General features: G+C 38.8%; 2 protein-coding genes across 9 annotated transcripts; both read left to right on the top strand.

Moving 5' to 3' along the window:
• Positions 1-216: 216 nt before the first annotated feature.
• LOC121326899 (interferon-induced protein 44-like) lies at positions 217-8,060 on the top strand. 7 transcript variants are annotated; one of them, XM_041270534.1, is made up of 10 exons: positions 217-632; positions 1,641-1,688; positions 2,999-3,115; positions 4,234-4,731; positions 5,013-5,064; positions 5,385-5,580; positions 6,168-6,320; positions 6,715-6,886; positions 7,230-7,330; positions 7,579-8,060. In XM_041270534.1, the coding sequence occupies exons 4-10, from the start codon at positions 4,242-4,244 to the stop codon at positions 7,759-7,761; spliced, it is 1,347 nt and encodes a 448-aa protein (XP_041126468.1). In that variant the 5' UTR covers positions 217-632; positions 1,641-1,688; positions 2,999-3,115; positions 4,234-4,241; the 3' UTR covers positions 7,762-8,060. The 7 variants fall into 7 exon arrangements, with proteins under 7 accessions (XP_041126468.1, XP_041126467.1, XP_041126469.1 ...); XM_041270533.1 differs by lacking the exon at positions 1,641-1,688; XM_041270536.1 differs by lacking the exon at positions 1,641-1,688 and having other exon boundaries at positions 223-632; positions 4,234-4,281.
• A 1,506-nt stretch (positions 8,061-9,566) lies between these two features.
• On the top strand, positions 9,567-14,231 carry si:ch211-121a2.4 (transmembrane protein 205). Of its 2 annotated transcripts, none has more exons than XM_041270540.1 (4): positions 9,567-9,691; positions 11,295-11,546; positions 11,912-12,075; positions 12,769-14,231. In XM_041270540.1, exons 2-4 carry the CDS (start codon positions 11,426-11,428, stop codon positions 13,069-13,071), a joined length of 588 nt encoding a protein of 195 aa, XP_041126474.1. In that variant the 5' UTR covers positions 9,567-9,691; positions 11,295-11,425; the 3' UTR covers positions 13,072-14,231. The 2 variants fall into 2 exon arrangements, with proteins under 2 accessions (XP_041126474.1, XP_041126475.1); XM_041270541.1 differs by having other exon boundaries at positions 9,568-9,691; positions 11,340-11,546.
• The last annotated feature ends 1,037 nt before the right edge of the window (positions 14,232-15,268 follow it).

Genomic DNA, 15,268 nt, shown 5'->3' with positions numbered 1-15,268 from the left:
ACATTAATAATCCTCACAGAGCGCACACTGGCATGGCTGTCACCTGTTAAATCTGTCTTGATGATAAACGGTAAAACTTCAAAGGGGTTTAAAGTAATGCAGCCCGGATAATTAATGTGCATTTCCTTACTATTGATGACATGTATGTGCACGAATTAACACTTCTCCCAATTCCCTGGTGGGCGAGTCAGTGAGGGTTTTTTTTTTTTTTTAATGTCATGTTTAACCAAAAAAAAAAGTTAATCAAACCATTCTACTTTTATGAAAAGTTCTGCTACACAATGCTTTGGAGGCCAAGTGGAATAATTAAAAGTATTATTTTTTTTTAACATCAATATGCATTTCCTCAGCATAATACGATTAAATAACACGGTGTAACTGGAGCTTTTGTTGCGGATTCTTCTTATTTCAAGTACAAATTCTACTGCCCGTATTAAAAGACAGTTAAAATGATTAAACGAGGAAGACTTCAAGGTTGCGAATTGCAGTCTTCGGAAAACACCGTCAATTTATATTTCTCAGCTTCACTTTCGATTCCCGAAGTTACCAATGATACAAAGCCATTGTCGGGAAAAACGCCTCGGAGTCGCCGCACGAAGAAAGCAGCCTGACTGACTGTTCATTTGAGACCAGTAAGTAAAACTTAGTTTAACGGTGTTGGTTTAAAAAATGACCCATACGTCGTGTTGTGTTTTTATGTTTTGAAATATGCAGTAGAAGCTGATTCTGTGTTTGAGACTTGAAAGGACACCCCGTGACAATCCAAAGCACTTCTTTGCGGAAGAATTGGTGGTAGATACATAGGCACACCTACGACAATGTGGGGCATTTGTTAACGATTTCGCTCCACGCAGGGGTACCAGCACATTATGAAACAGCTTGCTAACTAGGTGCATTTTATATTGCGAGCAAATTAACATTTTGACAACATCTTGGTTGTGATCTATTCTAGAATATACATTCGCACACACACACACACACACACACACACACACACACACATATATATATATATATATATATATATATATATATATATATATATATATATATATAATCAGCTCCCATATAAAATACTAATGTAAATAAAAAGATTAACCGCGCATTTTACTGTTGTGTCGTCATGCTGCCTGTAGCAAAGGGTTAACACTTTATGATTTAGATTGATTTCTTTCCGTTTAGGGTCAGTTTTACAAACCTGTCCTGTCTTCGTGTCTCGGGGATTATGGGACTAGCTGCACTGTAACAAAATGTCCGTAAATTCAGCGGTAAAATTCTGGTAAACAGTGAAGGTAACTTGTCTTCTCTTATAAAATGACAATTTACCTTCAATTTAACAACAAATTACCGTCATACTAAAACCATTTCCTTAAAAAAGACATTTTCCGTTGTTTTAACAGCCCACATCTTTTGACGGTTAAATACAGTATATATCACATCTAATTACGTTAAAAATGTAATCCCAGAATCCATTGCAGGGTTGATTGCAAATAGTATTGTTTTAACAGTGTTATTTGTGTTATTGTGTGTTAAATGTGTTGTGGGGATGCACAATTATATGTAAATGTACATGTCCTTTGTGTTCCCTCACCATTGTATGTGTTTTGTTCATGGTTTGCGTGGGCCCCCTCTTGTGGCAGGTCAGATCTTGCAGTGGACTCCCCCTCTCTATGTATGTCTGTTCTATGGTGAGTTTGATACTGATAGTATTACTGAGGGAAGTCCGAGGCGTGGTTATTGCTGGTTGGAAGTTGCTGTAAGAACAGCAGCTCTGTAGTGCACGTAAACTCTTTTTATTAAGAGTAAATTTGTTAAACTTTGCTAATGATTTGTTTTTATAGTATTTTAGTGTAAATTTATGGTAAAAGTTTTTTTTAAATTGTAATTAGTTAGTCAAAATAAAAACTCATTTTCATCGTCAAAAAAAGGGGGACGTTCACTGGTAATTCACTAATAAATATACCATTAATTGTGAAAAATGGTCTATCTATAAAAAAAGACATGGTTGACCGTCTATAATTCTTCAGATGAACGAGATTTACTGGTCACTTTTTACCGTAACTAGACAAACTGATAATTGTCATGATAAAAGACCGTTTAGGTATTCGTAGGCAATTACCGTGGCCCCCCTCAAATGCCAAGGCTCAGCCGTTTTGTGTTTTTTGTTTTTTTACACGAAAACTAAGTGGAGACAAGCGTGCGCACGAGGAGTTAATGTCAACTCGGATACCTGTTTGTCTCTGACTTTATCCTATAGTAAAATATATCATTTAACCTATTCAATATCCGAATAGGATATCATTAATTTTGGAAAAATCCCAGGGGTCATATAGTACTTATCATGGTGATATTTAGGATCCTCCTGTAGGACATTCCCTGTGTCTGAAAGTACATTTTTACCCAGTGCTGACAGATTCATGGACACCAGAAAAAATAAGATTTGACTAAACTTGTGGGGACACCAGAACACCGCTACCTGAAAAGAGAAAAAATCAAGAGGGTTGGTACTACTGTTACTACTAATAATAGTAATAATAGTAATCCTACTGATATAATAACTTTTCAATATTTGTGGATATTGTGTTTCCTATTATAATACTTATAATTAAATGTAATTCTAGATCATATGTCATATTTCCTCGCAGATACCTTTAAAATAGTTTTTATACATTTCCAAAAGGTTAATGAACCTTGGCAAAATATCTAATTTGTAGGTTTAAAACCTAATCATATAACAAATTCATTTTTCTTTGCTTTCACGAACTACAACGTGGCAAGATGGCTTGAAGGATGGAGGAGGTTTGTGCGATTAAAGCTGATAGTATCTTTAGGGGATATAAACAAACTGAAAAGGCAACAAGGTCTGCTCTCTGAAGGTGAAGAGTGTGCAGAATACCTAGATTAAAGAAGAACGTAGCAAACAGCTACCAAGAGAGTAGATTTCAATGCAAAACTGAAGCTGAGTGAGGGACTGTGATTTTGTTTTTTGTCTGCATAGGCTCATCTACAGAATGACCGCAGTTACTGTCTGGTGTGATGGTGAATGATCTGGAGGAATGTGGCTGCAAATCAATTTCCAATCAATCAATCATCCAACCTACTGTTTAAAAGAAAGGTGATGCTCAGTACCAAAGGGCAGCAGAAAATAACTTGATTATAGGATTTCACAAACCCAAACTTAGAAAGTACTGTCTTGATCAAGAGAATAATTCTTAATCCCAGATCAGCTCTAACACTGATTGTGGCTTTTAGAGAGAGATGTTTAAAGCAGTGAAAGTTACTGAGACTAACCGACAAATCCCTAGTTTTATACACGAGAACCCGCATCACAGTAATACTTTATAACACAGCAGAGGACTTTAAAGGGCAGGGCTCATTCAGAAAAAAAAGGTCAGGAGTGGGAACACATGCATTGTGAATATGAACCTGGCATGCTCTATCTGCGCCATATTTGCCTGCTGTTTTTGTATCAAAATCCATTTTGGGTCGGGATAAATACACATGGGTGACAGAGAAGTCCTGTCCTGCTGTTCCACGTGTATTCATCTGTCCCAATGCTTGGTGGATGATTTTATACATGCCAGATTTGGGGGATACAGAATCTTGAGATTAACCCAGTTGTTTTAGCACAGGGATGCAATTATTATTTGTTTGTCGTCTTACCAATGCGTTTTCCTGCTCTGATGTACGTTTCTGTTTTGGGATAATATATGTGAACAAAAGCTAGGTTTTTAAAGAAAATATATTTGTAGGTTTTAATTGTGTAATACATTTGCTGTGTATGGTTTCATACTTATATTAAACTGTATGTTGTGATTTCATAATATATTATGTGATTTCATGCGTCACACTATTTTTTTTTATTTCTGTATGTGTGGGAAAATGAAAGGACAAGTTATGTTTCAGATTCATTCTTCAAAATGGTCGCTGTAGAGGAAAATGGTGCAATCACACAGCACAGCGCAGGAGTGAATACTTGGTGAAGCCAGCCCATCTGGAGAGTTCTTACTGCTGTTCTGTGCAAACCAGATTCTGACTGCACGTTTCTTATCAGAAAAGTTCAATCTGAGACATACATTGACTTTGGCGCAGTGCCTAGTAACAGCCATGTCACAACTTGAGGCCACAGTGCTGTTGAAATAAACACTATCACAAGTTGTAATGCCTGGGGGACAGTTTGCTACTTTAATCCATAGTTTAAGCTACTTATCAAACCCATAATTGTTTTTCCAGATTCAAGAATGGCCGAGGTCAAATCAAATCTGTCCAAAGAAGCAGAACGTAAGTTGCGGTCTCTCTTTGAGCCGGTGAACCTCAGTCTTCTTTACAAAGCCAATGTCCATGGCTACAACAGTGCAGAATTTCACAGCAAATGTGACAGGCAAGGTCCTACCCTTACCGTGGGATACAACAAGCCCGGCTTCATCTTCGGGGGATACACCAGCATGAGCTTTGCCCAGACAGGGCAGCACCTGGTAGACGAGAAAGCCTTCATTTTCAGCTGGAACTCGAATGATCCAGAAAAACAGCCTCTCCGGATTCCTGTTGCCAATGCCCAATATGCCATCCTTGATAATAATGGTGGGCCAAATTTTGGGGCAGCACTTGTATTTCTTAACAACAATGTGGCAGCAGTCATCACGAACCCAGGGCAGTACTATACCTTCAATGCTGAAGAGTTGCACGGGGGTGATTTAAATCTCACTGAATGTGAAGTGTATCGAGTCGAATGTAAGTGTACCTTATGTCTTTACCATTAAGACAAAGTCTTGTAAGCAGGTTCAAAAAGTCTTTTGAGTCAACAGTAGCTAGGGTACCCAGTCAGAGCTAGAAGTGTGACTTATCAAGTGTGGCAGTATTTACCATAAGTCATTTGCCAGTGATTCACACAGGTGATCTTGCAGCACTGTGTGCCTCGGTAGTTGTTCATGGTATTGTGAAGCTCAATTGAATGTAGTTGTTTTGAGTGTACTGAAGATGTTGTTTGTTGATTTATTTACTTTTATCCTAAGCTCTTGGATATATGCTGGAGAAGCCGTGGAGGACTGTCCAGTGGAAGGCAGAGTGAGTGGGATTTCATTACATTACAGGTTCAACTGCTGTGTTGAGTCTTGGAATGAGCTCTTGTCTATGGGCCCTGATTTAAAACCGATTTTATGGTAGATCTTACGAGGGAGGTCCTTGCCAAATAACACTGTAAGGTGTTTAACTTCTCTGCTTCGAAGTTCTTAACAACAGTCTATATTCATGGTAATGGTACGTGTTCTCATTGCAAACCGTGATTAGCACTTTCTTCAGTAACTGTGAAATAGATTTATCAACTCCCCAGCAGTGTGTGTCTGCTGCTTGTTTGTTAACAGTGATTTGTTTTCTGTCACGATCAGGAAAAGGAAAGAGTTAATTGACACCATCAGGAGTTACAAACCACCTGTGACCACGGTCCCACAAGTTCGGGTTCTGCTCGTTGGTCCGGTTGGCGCTGGGAAATCCAGCTTCTTCAACTCTGTTAACTCAGTCTTCCGAGGTCATGTGACCAGCCAGGCTTCCGCTGGGAGTTCAGCTACCAGTCTGACTACTAAGGTACCGGAATGAAAATGTGGAACAAAGACATATTGATCAGAGCAACTGAGTTAGAATTACAAGTTCAGCTGGCATAGTTAGATACTGTCAAGTAGAACTGTAGACCAAAACAAAAGCGGTTAATCAATTTGTTTGGTTTTTCATAATCTGAAATCACAATCTTGTGGTTATTTGTTCAAAAAAAATGTTTTACGACTCTCGCAATGCTAGAGATCTCGCTAGAGGATGCAACAAATATTTTAATGAGTATATTAACATCTTTTCGCTTGGTACATACAACAAAATGTATATTTTTTTAATTGTCGCAACGAAAATACAAATTGCGGTAGGTTTGTGCTGTGACTGGCCCTTGTTAGTACATCTACCCCTGAGTATTTTATAGTTATGGATAATGCATATTGAAGCTGTTGTGCAGGGTTTTCCACTTCACTTCGTTTGGTAAGCATGCAGATTTTAGAAATTAATCGTTAATCACATAGCAAATGCGGAGCAGTATTTATTTGGATTTGATGGCCAATTTATTAATTGGCTACTCTAGACACCCATGATATGAAATGTGTGTTTGATGCGTGTTTTGTGTGTTTCAGTTTCGGAGCTATTTCGTGAAGGAGGGCCGGGACGGCAAGCCCCTGCCTGTAGTGCTCTGTGATACCATGGGGCTGGAGGAGGTCACCGGGGCAGGGCTGGATGTGGACGATGTGGTCAGCATCATAAATGGGCATGTTCCAGACAGATATCAGGTAAATATTTACAGGGTGCATATGAACATAAGAAGATATAACAACAGGAGGAGGCCATTCGGACCAGCTGTACTTGTCCGGTTCCTAGTAGCTGATTGAGCTCAAAACTTTGTCAAGTTGGGTCTTAAAGGATCCCAGTGATTCAGCACAGGTTACTTTGCATGGTCATTTTGCACTTGCCTATCTATGACTTTCAATGGTATATTCCAATGGTATATTGCAGTATACTTTAATAAGGACAATGGAAAAGCAGGGGGAAGGTGGAGATTTGTGAACGCTGGCCACTTATGTATTCATTGTACCAGTACAAGATTAGCGAATCGTGTCTCTACATCAGTAGCAAAATATATAATTAGAGATCTTTGTTAATAGCATTCTTTGTACTTTTTCGTAGTTCAACCCATCCACAGCCATACAAAAAAACACACCAGGCTTTATAAAGTCAGCAGAGCTGAAGGACAGAATCCACTGTGTGGCCTTTGTGATGGATGCTTGTAAAGTGAAGATCATGTCGGCCAAGCTGGAAGAAAAACTCACCACCATTCGGAAGAAGATCAACCTGATCGGTGAGGTCTTCCAGTTCACCAGAGATTTATTATGGTTTATTAAACCTGTTACCTGGAGAAGGCCAACTGAGGCATGGCATAGATTCTCTGCTAGTTCTGGGGAATTGTTTAAATCAATGAAAATGTATTATTTTATTTTTAATTAGTACTATTAGTGCGTAAACAACACTAATCAAATGAAGACCGTAAGAGGTAGTTGCTGTAAAGGTAATAATTATTAGATTATTTATTAACTAGAACAATGGAGTGAGATGACACAGTGTGCTGGCTTTACCCCACTTGGACAGCGTTGTTGTCCAGTGAACAGTAAGAATAAAGATGCTGATGTGCTCACTTTCTCCAGGGGTTCCTCAGCTTGTTCTTCTGACCAAGGTGGATGAGGCGTGTGAGTTGGTGGCCAGCGATGTATCAAGTGTTTACAAAAGCAAATTCATTGAAGGGAAGGTGAGGAGGACTTTGAGTGGCTTAAAGTGATCAGAATCCATGTACTGTCAGACATTGATCCTCAGAAAATACTTTAATATACATTTCACAAGACATTTGGTTTGATGGAGGGTTGAATTATGTTGAACAGGTAACCGTCAATGCTTAAATTACAAAGACTGAGCTAATTTCCAAAAAAAAAAGGGCTTTCAATTCCAAAAACTGATTGTGTGCTGCGTGTAACAGGTCTGCTCTTTCTTTATCTCTAGATGCAGGAGGTTGGAGCCCGGCTTGGCATTCCAGTGTGTTGCATCGTCCCAGTCAGGAACTACAACAATGAACTAGAGCTGGACTGCAACACCGATATCCTGCTTCTCAGTGCCGTCATCCAAATGCTGCGCCTTGCAGATAATTACTTTGATGATGTCGGCTGTGATGAAAAATATGACTGAACTCTGTGTGCTTTGGTGGATGATTATGCTCATTTAGAAAGTCATTGCTTATAGGGAAACAACCAACAGCCAAAGCATCCTGATAAATGCATAACTGATTAATATAGTAATAAATCGAATGATCTGCTTTTGGTACATTGCTTTACAGTTAAATGTAATCACAGTGTTTTCCTTTTTCCAGAATGTGTATGTGTGTTTTTTTTTTGTTTTTTTGTGTGCCATTTTTTGTATTTCAAGCTTAATGTCAGGTTTGATTTGAGTTATTTGTCGTCTTTTTTTTTTTTTTTTTAAACTCCTTGGCTCAGCTTGTGTTTTGTTAGATTAAGAGAAATAAATAAATGCTAGAAATGGTTTGTTTTGGGGTTTTTTTTTGTATTGTGTGGAGTTGAAGAGCAAAGCCTCTGTGAAGAGTATGGTCTAGTATGGTGGGCAATTGAAATGAACAGAAGGGACACATGTGTGGCCCTAAACAGTCCTAAGGGCCACCCGACCCACCAACACATCTAAATGCCTGAAACCACCAATTAAAATACATAAAGAAATAATCACAAATACGTTCACTGACTAAAATATCTGCATTGTTACCATTTAAATTGAATAACACATAGAATTAAAAGTAATACATGTGCAGTTCAAACCATTAATGTGACTTGGGCAACATTATAACCTCTCTATAACTTTTGACCCCTTGACCTGATCTGTCTAAAAACATCTGAGCTGAAACAACCCTAAGAAGCAAGTTTGATGTAAATCAGAGACAGTAGGGTTTAAAATCTTTTTTGGGGTGATTTGCCAAGGAATGACCTGTATAGTAAAGCTAGACTGAGGGATCACATAGATAGGAGACCTCTAAAGCTGTAACATTTGATAAGTAACTTGAACTGTAACTGTTCAAGAGCTGAAAACAAGTAAAAAAAATGGCCTAATTAAGAAAATGATCAGTTAAATTAAGGGTCTAGTTCAGTCATTGAGAGCTGGGGTGGAATGAAAACCAGAAGACACGGGGTCCCCAGGACCGAGTTTGAGAAGCCCTGCTAAAGGGACCGTCTCTCCAGTACTCACACACTCCATCTCTCTCACACACACTTTCAATGAAGACTACTATATGGGGAAAACTAACTATATCCAACCTTTCTGCATGAAATACAGAAAATAGGTTGGAAAAGGGTAGTTTTGGACACATAATAGACACGTGTTTCATTAAAAACTGTTATTTTTATTATTCTCTAATTTCCATAATTGCTAAAAAAAAAAAAAAAAAAAACAAAAAAAAACAAAAAAAAAAAAAAAAAAATTATTCAAAAATTATAGGAATCAACTCTTCAAATCTATGTATTACCTCGTTTAATTTAACACGGCACAAAAAAGAATTAAAGCAATGCATTAAAAACTGAAAAAAACCCAACAACCTATAACAATAATGAGTTCTATATCTCAATAATTTGTTCTGTATCCCAAACGACGGATTTACCCACCCTTAACCGATGAGTCCCGTAACTACTGTCCACCAAAACAAGTAATCAAGATCTTTCCACGGGACCCCTGGACCCAAATACCTACCAGTGCAGAAACTCCGAGGTCCAGCCCAGCAAGAACGCCACCCTACAACTGGCGCCGACTTGACATGAAACTACAGGGGTACAGTGAGTGGCTGTGCGTATAGCAGAAGAGCATCGCTCATTCCATACTGGGACAACTTCTGACACCTCAAAACCCATTTTTCCAGCGAGACCCCAGTAGCAGTTCTGCTGTCGTTTCAGCCTGCTTAATGAAACGTGACACAGAAGCCGTCCAATAAAAACGCAGCATTGCTAACTCAGCGCCCGGGTGTGGTTTTGGAACTTGTTCCGTGGAGCGTAAATAGAACTCTGCGTGTTTATGTACGAGCTGGAAAAAACTACGCGAAACTGGCAACGGGTAAAACTTACAGGTAATGTCAAATTAATTAATTTGTCAAACACGAAAGAGCCTCGAGAATATTGCCTGGCAGTCCGGCAGATGGAAGTGGAACATTTTAAAAACCAAACAATCACTTTGTTTAGGAAACGTTGTTGCAACCTACTGTAGCAAAAAAAAAAAAAAAAAAAAAAAAAAAAAATTGTAAAACTTTGAAAAACGACGTTGTCCTATTTAATATTACACACCGAATACATATAGAGGGGAAAAAAAAAACAACGTAACGAATATTTAAATTTAAAGTGAACGGATAATAAGCGGTTATAACCGACTCATAGCAGGCTTAACAATATGCATTTTTAGATCTGCTCCTTTTGATTGCTGTGTAGATTACTAGCTAGGATAATGGCTGTAGCATACATGCATGCATGTTGATGGCATACTTTTTAATGCGTTACAAAGTAACAACATAATAAACGTAAAACAGCTGCGTGAAAAGTTGTCAAGGTCAACTTACTACCACGCGCCCCATTAAAAGGCACACCCGTGCCTTGCAGTGTTTGCTAGAAATAGTGTCTAAGCAATACTAATCATTTTCAGAAAATGAAGTATTATCACTTTACGCTAGTACAACTGAAAGTGGGATGCACGCTACCCTATAAGATATATCATATTTTTAGTCAAAGGTAATAGATTGTTGGCAAACGCTGCTGGCTTGTTTATCAGTAATTCAGGTAAATGCTGTCAGCATTGCTGATAGGGTCGCCACCTGGCCCCATAATTCCGGAACACTGTGAGATTTTGAAGTTGCCTTTAAACTGAAGGATATCAACATGTGAATTGAGCCCTAAGCCTTTGCTAAATTGATGGTGATTAATTATCTGGTCATTAATTATCTTGAGGCAGCATGACAGTACAATAATAGCGTTTAACAAATGAAATAAATAAGTACATCAATAAATATTTTATTAATAGTTTTAAAAATATATATTTTAAAGTTTCTTTATAGTTTCTAATAGTATATCACCTTCTCCCACTGATATCATTAATGCTGAGCAGCTGTTCGCTCTTCCTGACACCAGACAGTGTGAACACTGGATCAGTGTTATTATTAAATTGGGAGAGTCAATGTAAATTAGGGCTATATATTACTAATTAATAGGCTATAAATAGCATCTTTTAGATATTGAGAACTGAAATATCATTTTGTATAAAACAAAAATAAATATCTTGAATAAACCTACACACATGTTTATTCAAGATGCTTTTTTTATTTTGTAAGCTTTGTATTTTCACAATGATTCGGATAATTAAGAAGCAGTATAAATTAAGTGCTTAGTGCTCAATTCACGTGTTTATTGCTTTCAGTTTAAGGGCAACTTGAAACCCATGTCCCGTCCCAAAGTGTTCCGGAATTATGGGGCCAGGTGGCGACCCTAATTGCAGACCAGGTTGCATGCAATATTTCCTCATAATAACCTGCTGCTGAAACTGTGTTGACTGTAGTTTGCAGGGACCCTGCATTCTCAATCAGTGCTGTATTTGTTTCTGCTGAAGCCCTTGCATGCAACAGCTGCAGGGGGGTGCATACTGTGCTGGGTTAAGAGAGGTGTTGCATTTAAAACCTGAATCCATAGAAACAGACTGTAAAAACACTCTTTGTGAATGGGACCCCCCTGAAGGAGGCTGAGAGAGAAACTAGCAGGAGAGTACAAGAGGCAGAAGCCAAGCCCCCCTGAACAAGCAGAAGCTGAGCCCTCGTTGGGGAATGTCTGCACCCAACATAACCATGCCTGTGGACAGGGATCCCTCTGACTTGGCTAAAGTCCTTCACCTCATCTTCCTCTCCACGTTCTGGGGCATGCAGATATGGGTCACTTTCATAGCAGGTAACTGGAATACTTCTATGCATCTATAACCAGGGTTTGTGTGTGTGCATTATATATATATATATATATATATATATATATATACATACATACATACACACATACATACATACACACATACATACATATGTTATTTTTATCAGTAACATGCTTTTTAAAGCAATTTAATTTGAAAGGCACTATATAATAAATATTGATTGATTGGGAAGCCCTTTTTCAAATGTAACAAAAACAGGTTTGGACATTCTTTAGCACGCGTTAGTGTCCGTAAATGATTTTTCTCTTGCATTGTCAGTACCCAAGTAATTGTGTGAAAATGAATTGCTCAGAGGTGGCCAATTGCATTGATGTTTCCCTCCCCATAGGGTTTGTGATGGATAACAACCTGTCCAGACACACCTTTGGATTCATACAGAGCAGACTGTTCCCTTTCTACTTCCACATTGGCTCTGCGTGCGCCTTCTTCAACTTGACCATCTTTGCCATGTATCACCCCAGTGACCTTCTCAGTGAGGAGGAGACCTTCCAGGTACAGAGGGCCAGGGTTGCACTGTCTCACAAGCAGAAGCTGCATGATGAAACCGCAGCTGTCATCGCTGTGATCTTGGGTGCCTGTGATGACAGTGCTGCGTGACAACGGACTGAGCTGATAAATGATGATGTATTAATAATGTAAAAATGAAAAACTAAATACATACTGTTATTTTCTAAACAAATACATACATTTTTACAGTTGACTGTGGCAAGGAGGACGTTTAAACAGAACTAAAAACATTAGGAAAAGAGCAACACACTTTTTACACACATTAATAGTTTTTTCAGTAGATTTTTTACACATTTTGAAAATGTACAAAGGTGGTGGCTTTGACAGGGTTGTTTATTTCTCAGTTTACCTCCACTGGACAATGATCTTGGTAACACCCAACACGCAAGGGAATACGCCAAGCACCGTATTCAACAAAACTTAACCCATTAAGTACCACATTCATTTGTCTGAAAAAATCACAACACAAGCTGCATTTATGCAATTTGATACATTACAATTGGACTTAACATTGGTGGTGAACAAAGTGAAAGTTATCATAACAATATAATTAAAGAAAAAAATCGACGTGATGCCAGTTAAAAATGCTCATTCAAAAAAAAATGATAAGTTGCCTGTCCTCGAATGAGGACCATGGCACTAAGTAGGTTAACCCTTCCTTCGATTTCCCCTTTTCAGATCTTCATCTTCTTCGTGTGTGTCACGGTAGCTGCGGTCAACGCCCAGTGGTTCGGTCAGATGACCTCGGAGATCATGGCTGACATGCATCTGATTGAGCAGGGCTGCGGGCTGGGTCATGACATCGGCCTGTCCTCAAACCAAGAGGCCTACGCCAAGCTCAGCGAGACAGACCCCAAATACAAAAAGCTGGCCAGCCGGCTGACCCTGTACCACAGCCTCTCCTCCCTTTGCAACCTCTGCTGCATCGTCTGTAACGGCAGCAGTCTCTACTACCTGGCTGCCAACATGTCCACACTGTAGGGCTGCCCGTCTTTCATAGGTTTGTGACAGCTGAGATACACCAATGAAATCTCAATTGTCCACCAAAGTTTTTTGTTTGTATGCCATGTAGGAGTTTAAAGATGAACCGTGTGTGTGTGTGTCTCTCCCCATGCGAATGTGCAGTGAATATGCTACTCTACAGAAGGTCCATTTCACATACCTAAGAAAGCCCTGACAAATATGTCATTAAAATGACTGTCATCCTGCTGTTTCATTTCTTACCTGTGTAAAGCATCCTGTTGTATGTGTGTGCTTCTCTAGATTGTTGTTTACCACTTCCACCATCACAACTACTCGCTCAGGGACATGCACAGTAGAGACAATGCAAAGGAACAGCTATGCCGGTGAGACATTGGTATATAACTTCACAGAAACCATGGGAACAGCACTCTATGCTCTTTGTATGTTTTGGAACTCCCTTACATGCCATTACCCCTCTGATGTAAATGCTTTTTCTGGTGGTAGGGCATATTTCAGGCTGAACTAAGTCACCTCACATTTTTTAGGAATTCTGTTTGTCTGTTCTGCAGGAAACCTTGTGGATTGTTTTCACAAAGCTGTTGCTTTTTGTTTAAGACTTTAAATCTTGACAATGGGGCATCTCATAATATTTTATTCAGGAGAAACATATCAGAATCACATGCTGTCACTCAAAGTGCATTTTAAAGGGGTGATGACCAAGGCTTTAAAATGCATTTTCTTATTAGCTATCAATAGGATCACTAGACATGCCTTTGCTTGTGCTCAAGACCTCTTGGTTTCTTGTTTACTTCAGTTACTTCTGACCCTGAATGAAGAAGCTACAGTACTGTATTTGAAAGATCCCAGCTTAAAGGAGCCAGTGATAATGTTGGTAGCAAGCAGAGAAGGATGTGTATCTTGTTGACAGCAGCATCCAAAGCAAAGGTCTGATCATGATATAACACACTGTAAAAGCATAATGTTTGTACATTATAGCAGTGTTTAAATGGTGCTGCAATAGACCTAAAACATTTAAATGATGAGGCTTTCCATACATTATCTGTTTGAAAATGTATGTTTGTACACCCATAGAATCCAATTGTTACAAAAAGTGTGCATTATTAAGTTAAAATTCAGATAAATGATCAAATGCCATTAAAAACAATAATACATGATTACAAATGGGGTTATGCCCAGAGTGTTTTTTTGCTTTGATTTTGTTTAACACAAACCTCTTGTAAAGTGGTAGTTGAAGCATGGGATTATTTTACAAATATAGAACGAATACTCTGCTGTACTTGTAAATGACTGCTAGTGGGGCTTCTGTTATTTACAGTAAACTGTAAAAGTTTCTTGACTGTCTGTTCAAGAGACAATTTGTTTGGAGAGACAGACTTTGGAATTCAGTTTGATTATTGTACAGATTAAATAAAGTAAATAAAACACACAAGGTTAGTAAAATCAAGGTTAGTCAACCAAAAACCAACAATTTGGTGGGGAGAAAGCTGGCCCGCTTCTCAATCAGTGTCTCGTCTCGTGGTTTACATCATTCTGCTGCTGACAGCAGCAGCCTATCAAATTGAACTCTGTGGAACAATGCAGCTTTAAGAACGCCACAATGACTTGATTGAAATTATTTTATAAATGCAGTCCAGGTACTCATGTGCAGGGTAAAGTATATTTAGTCTTGCCCATAACAGGATGGGGTCTAAAATCCAAGGACATAATCAAGCTTCACCTACTGGGTGCCAACAAACTAGACGCCAATGGTGTGGTTTTACACCAAATTGTGTAATTTGTATGGTTTTAAGTGAAACAATGAACAATATAGTATTTCAGTATGTTGCCACTTCTGCCCTCCCACCAAACCCCAAACCCCAAGCCCTTCTTCAATCCTGAGAGAAATGAAGGGCCCCAGTATGTGTTAAGCACACACCTTTCTTTGAAAAGCCATCTGTGCACGTACTTGACAACTCACACTTTTTTGAAACAAAGAGAAATGTGTTTGAAGTTAGCGCCGGTCTGTGATTGTAATCAGAGTTAGTTCAGGTTCTTCTCTGCCAGCTTGCATTAACACTGCTACTTGGAGAGATCTGAAACACACACACTTGAAACTGCCTTTATAAGACAGTTGTTTTCAAGGCAACTAACAAGTACTTCCACTAGAGGTTTCAATGATTACATCAAGGATGTACAGCAAACAGCAGTAAGACAC

Source organism: Polyodon spathula, chromosome 14 (genome assembly GCF_017654505.1).
Source record: "Polyodon spathula isolate WHYD16114869_AA chromosome 14, ASM1765450v1, whole genome shotgun sequence".
NCBI classification, from domain to species: Eukaryota; Metazoa; Chordata; class Actinopteri; order Acipenseriformes; family Polyodontidae; genus Polyodon; species Polyodon spathula.
This window is presented reverse-complemented; position numbering and strand designations above follow the sequence as displayed.

What these genes read in the sequence shown, in the direction of transcription:
- LOC121326899 (XM_041270535.1), top strand. Translation starts at nt 4,242, where the DNA reads ATGGCCGAGGTCAAATCAAATCTGTCCAAAGAAGCAGAACGTAAGTTG. An exon ending in CTACCAGTCTGACTACTAAG is followed by an intron (nt 5,581 to 6,167) that starts GTACCGGAATGA and finishes TGTGTGTTTCAG; the next exon opens with TTTCGGAGCTATTTCGTGAA. An exon ending in GCAAATTCATTGAAGGGAAG is followed by an intron (nt 7,331 to 7,578) that starts GTGAGGAGGACT and finishes CTTTATCTCTAG; the next exon opens with ATGCAGGAGGTTGGAGCCCG.
- si:ch211-121a2.4 (XM_041270540.1), top strand. Translation starts at nt 11,426, where the DNA reads ATGTCTGCACCCAACATAACCATGCCTGTGGACAGGGATCCCTCTGAC. An exon ending in ATGGGTCACTTTCATAGCAG is followed by an intron (nt 11,547 to 11,911) that starts GTAACTGGAATA and finishes CCCTCCCCATAG; the next exon opens with GGTTTGTGATGGATAACAAC. An exon ending in GTGAGGAGGAGACCTTCCAG is followed by an intron (nt 12,076 to 12,768) that starts GTACAGAGGGCC and finishes TCCCCTTTTCAG; the next exon opens with ATCTTCATCTTCTTCGTGTG.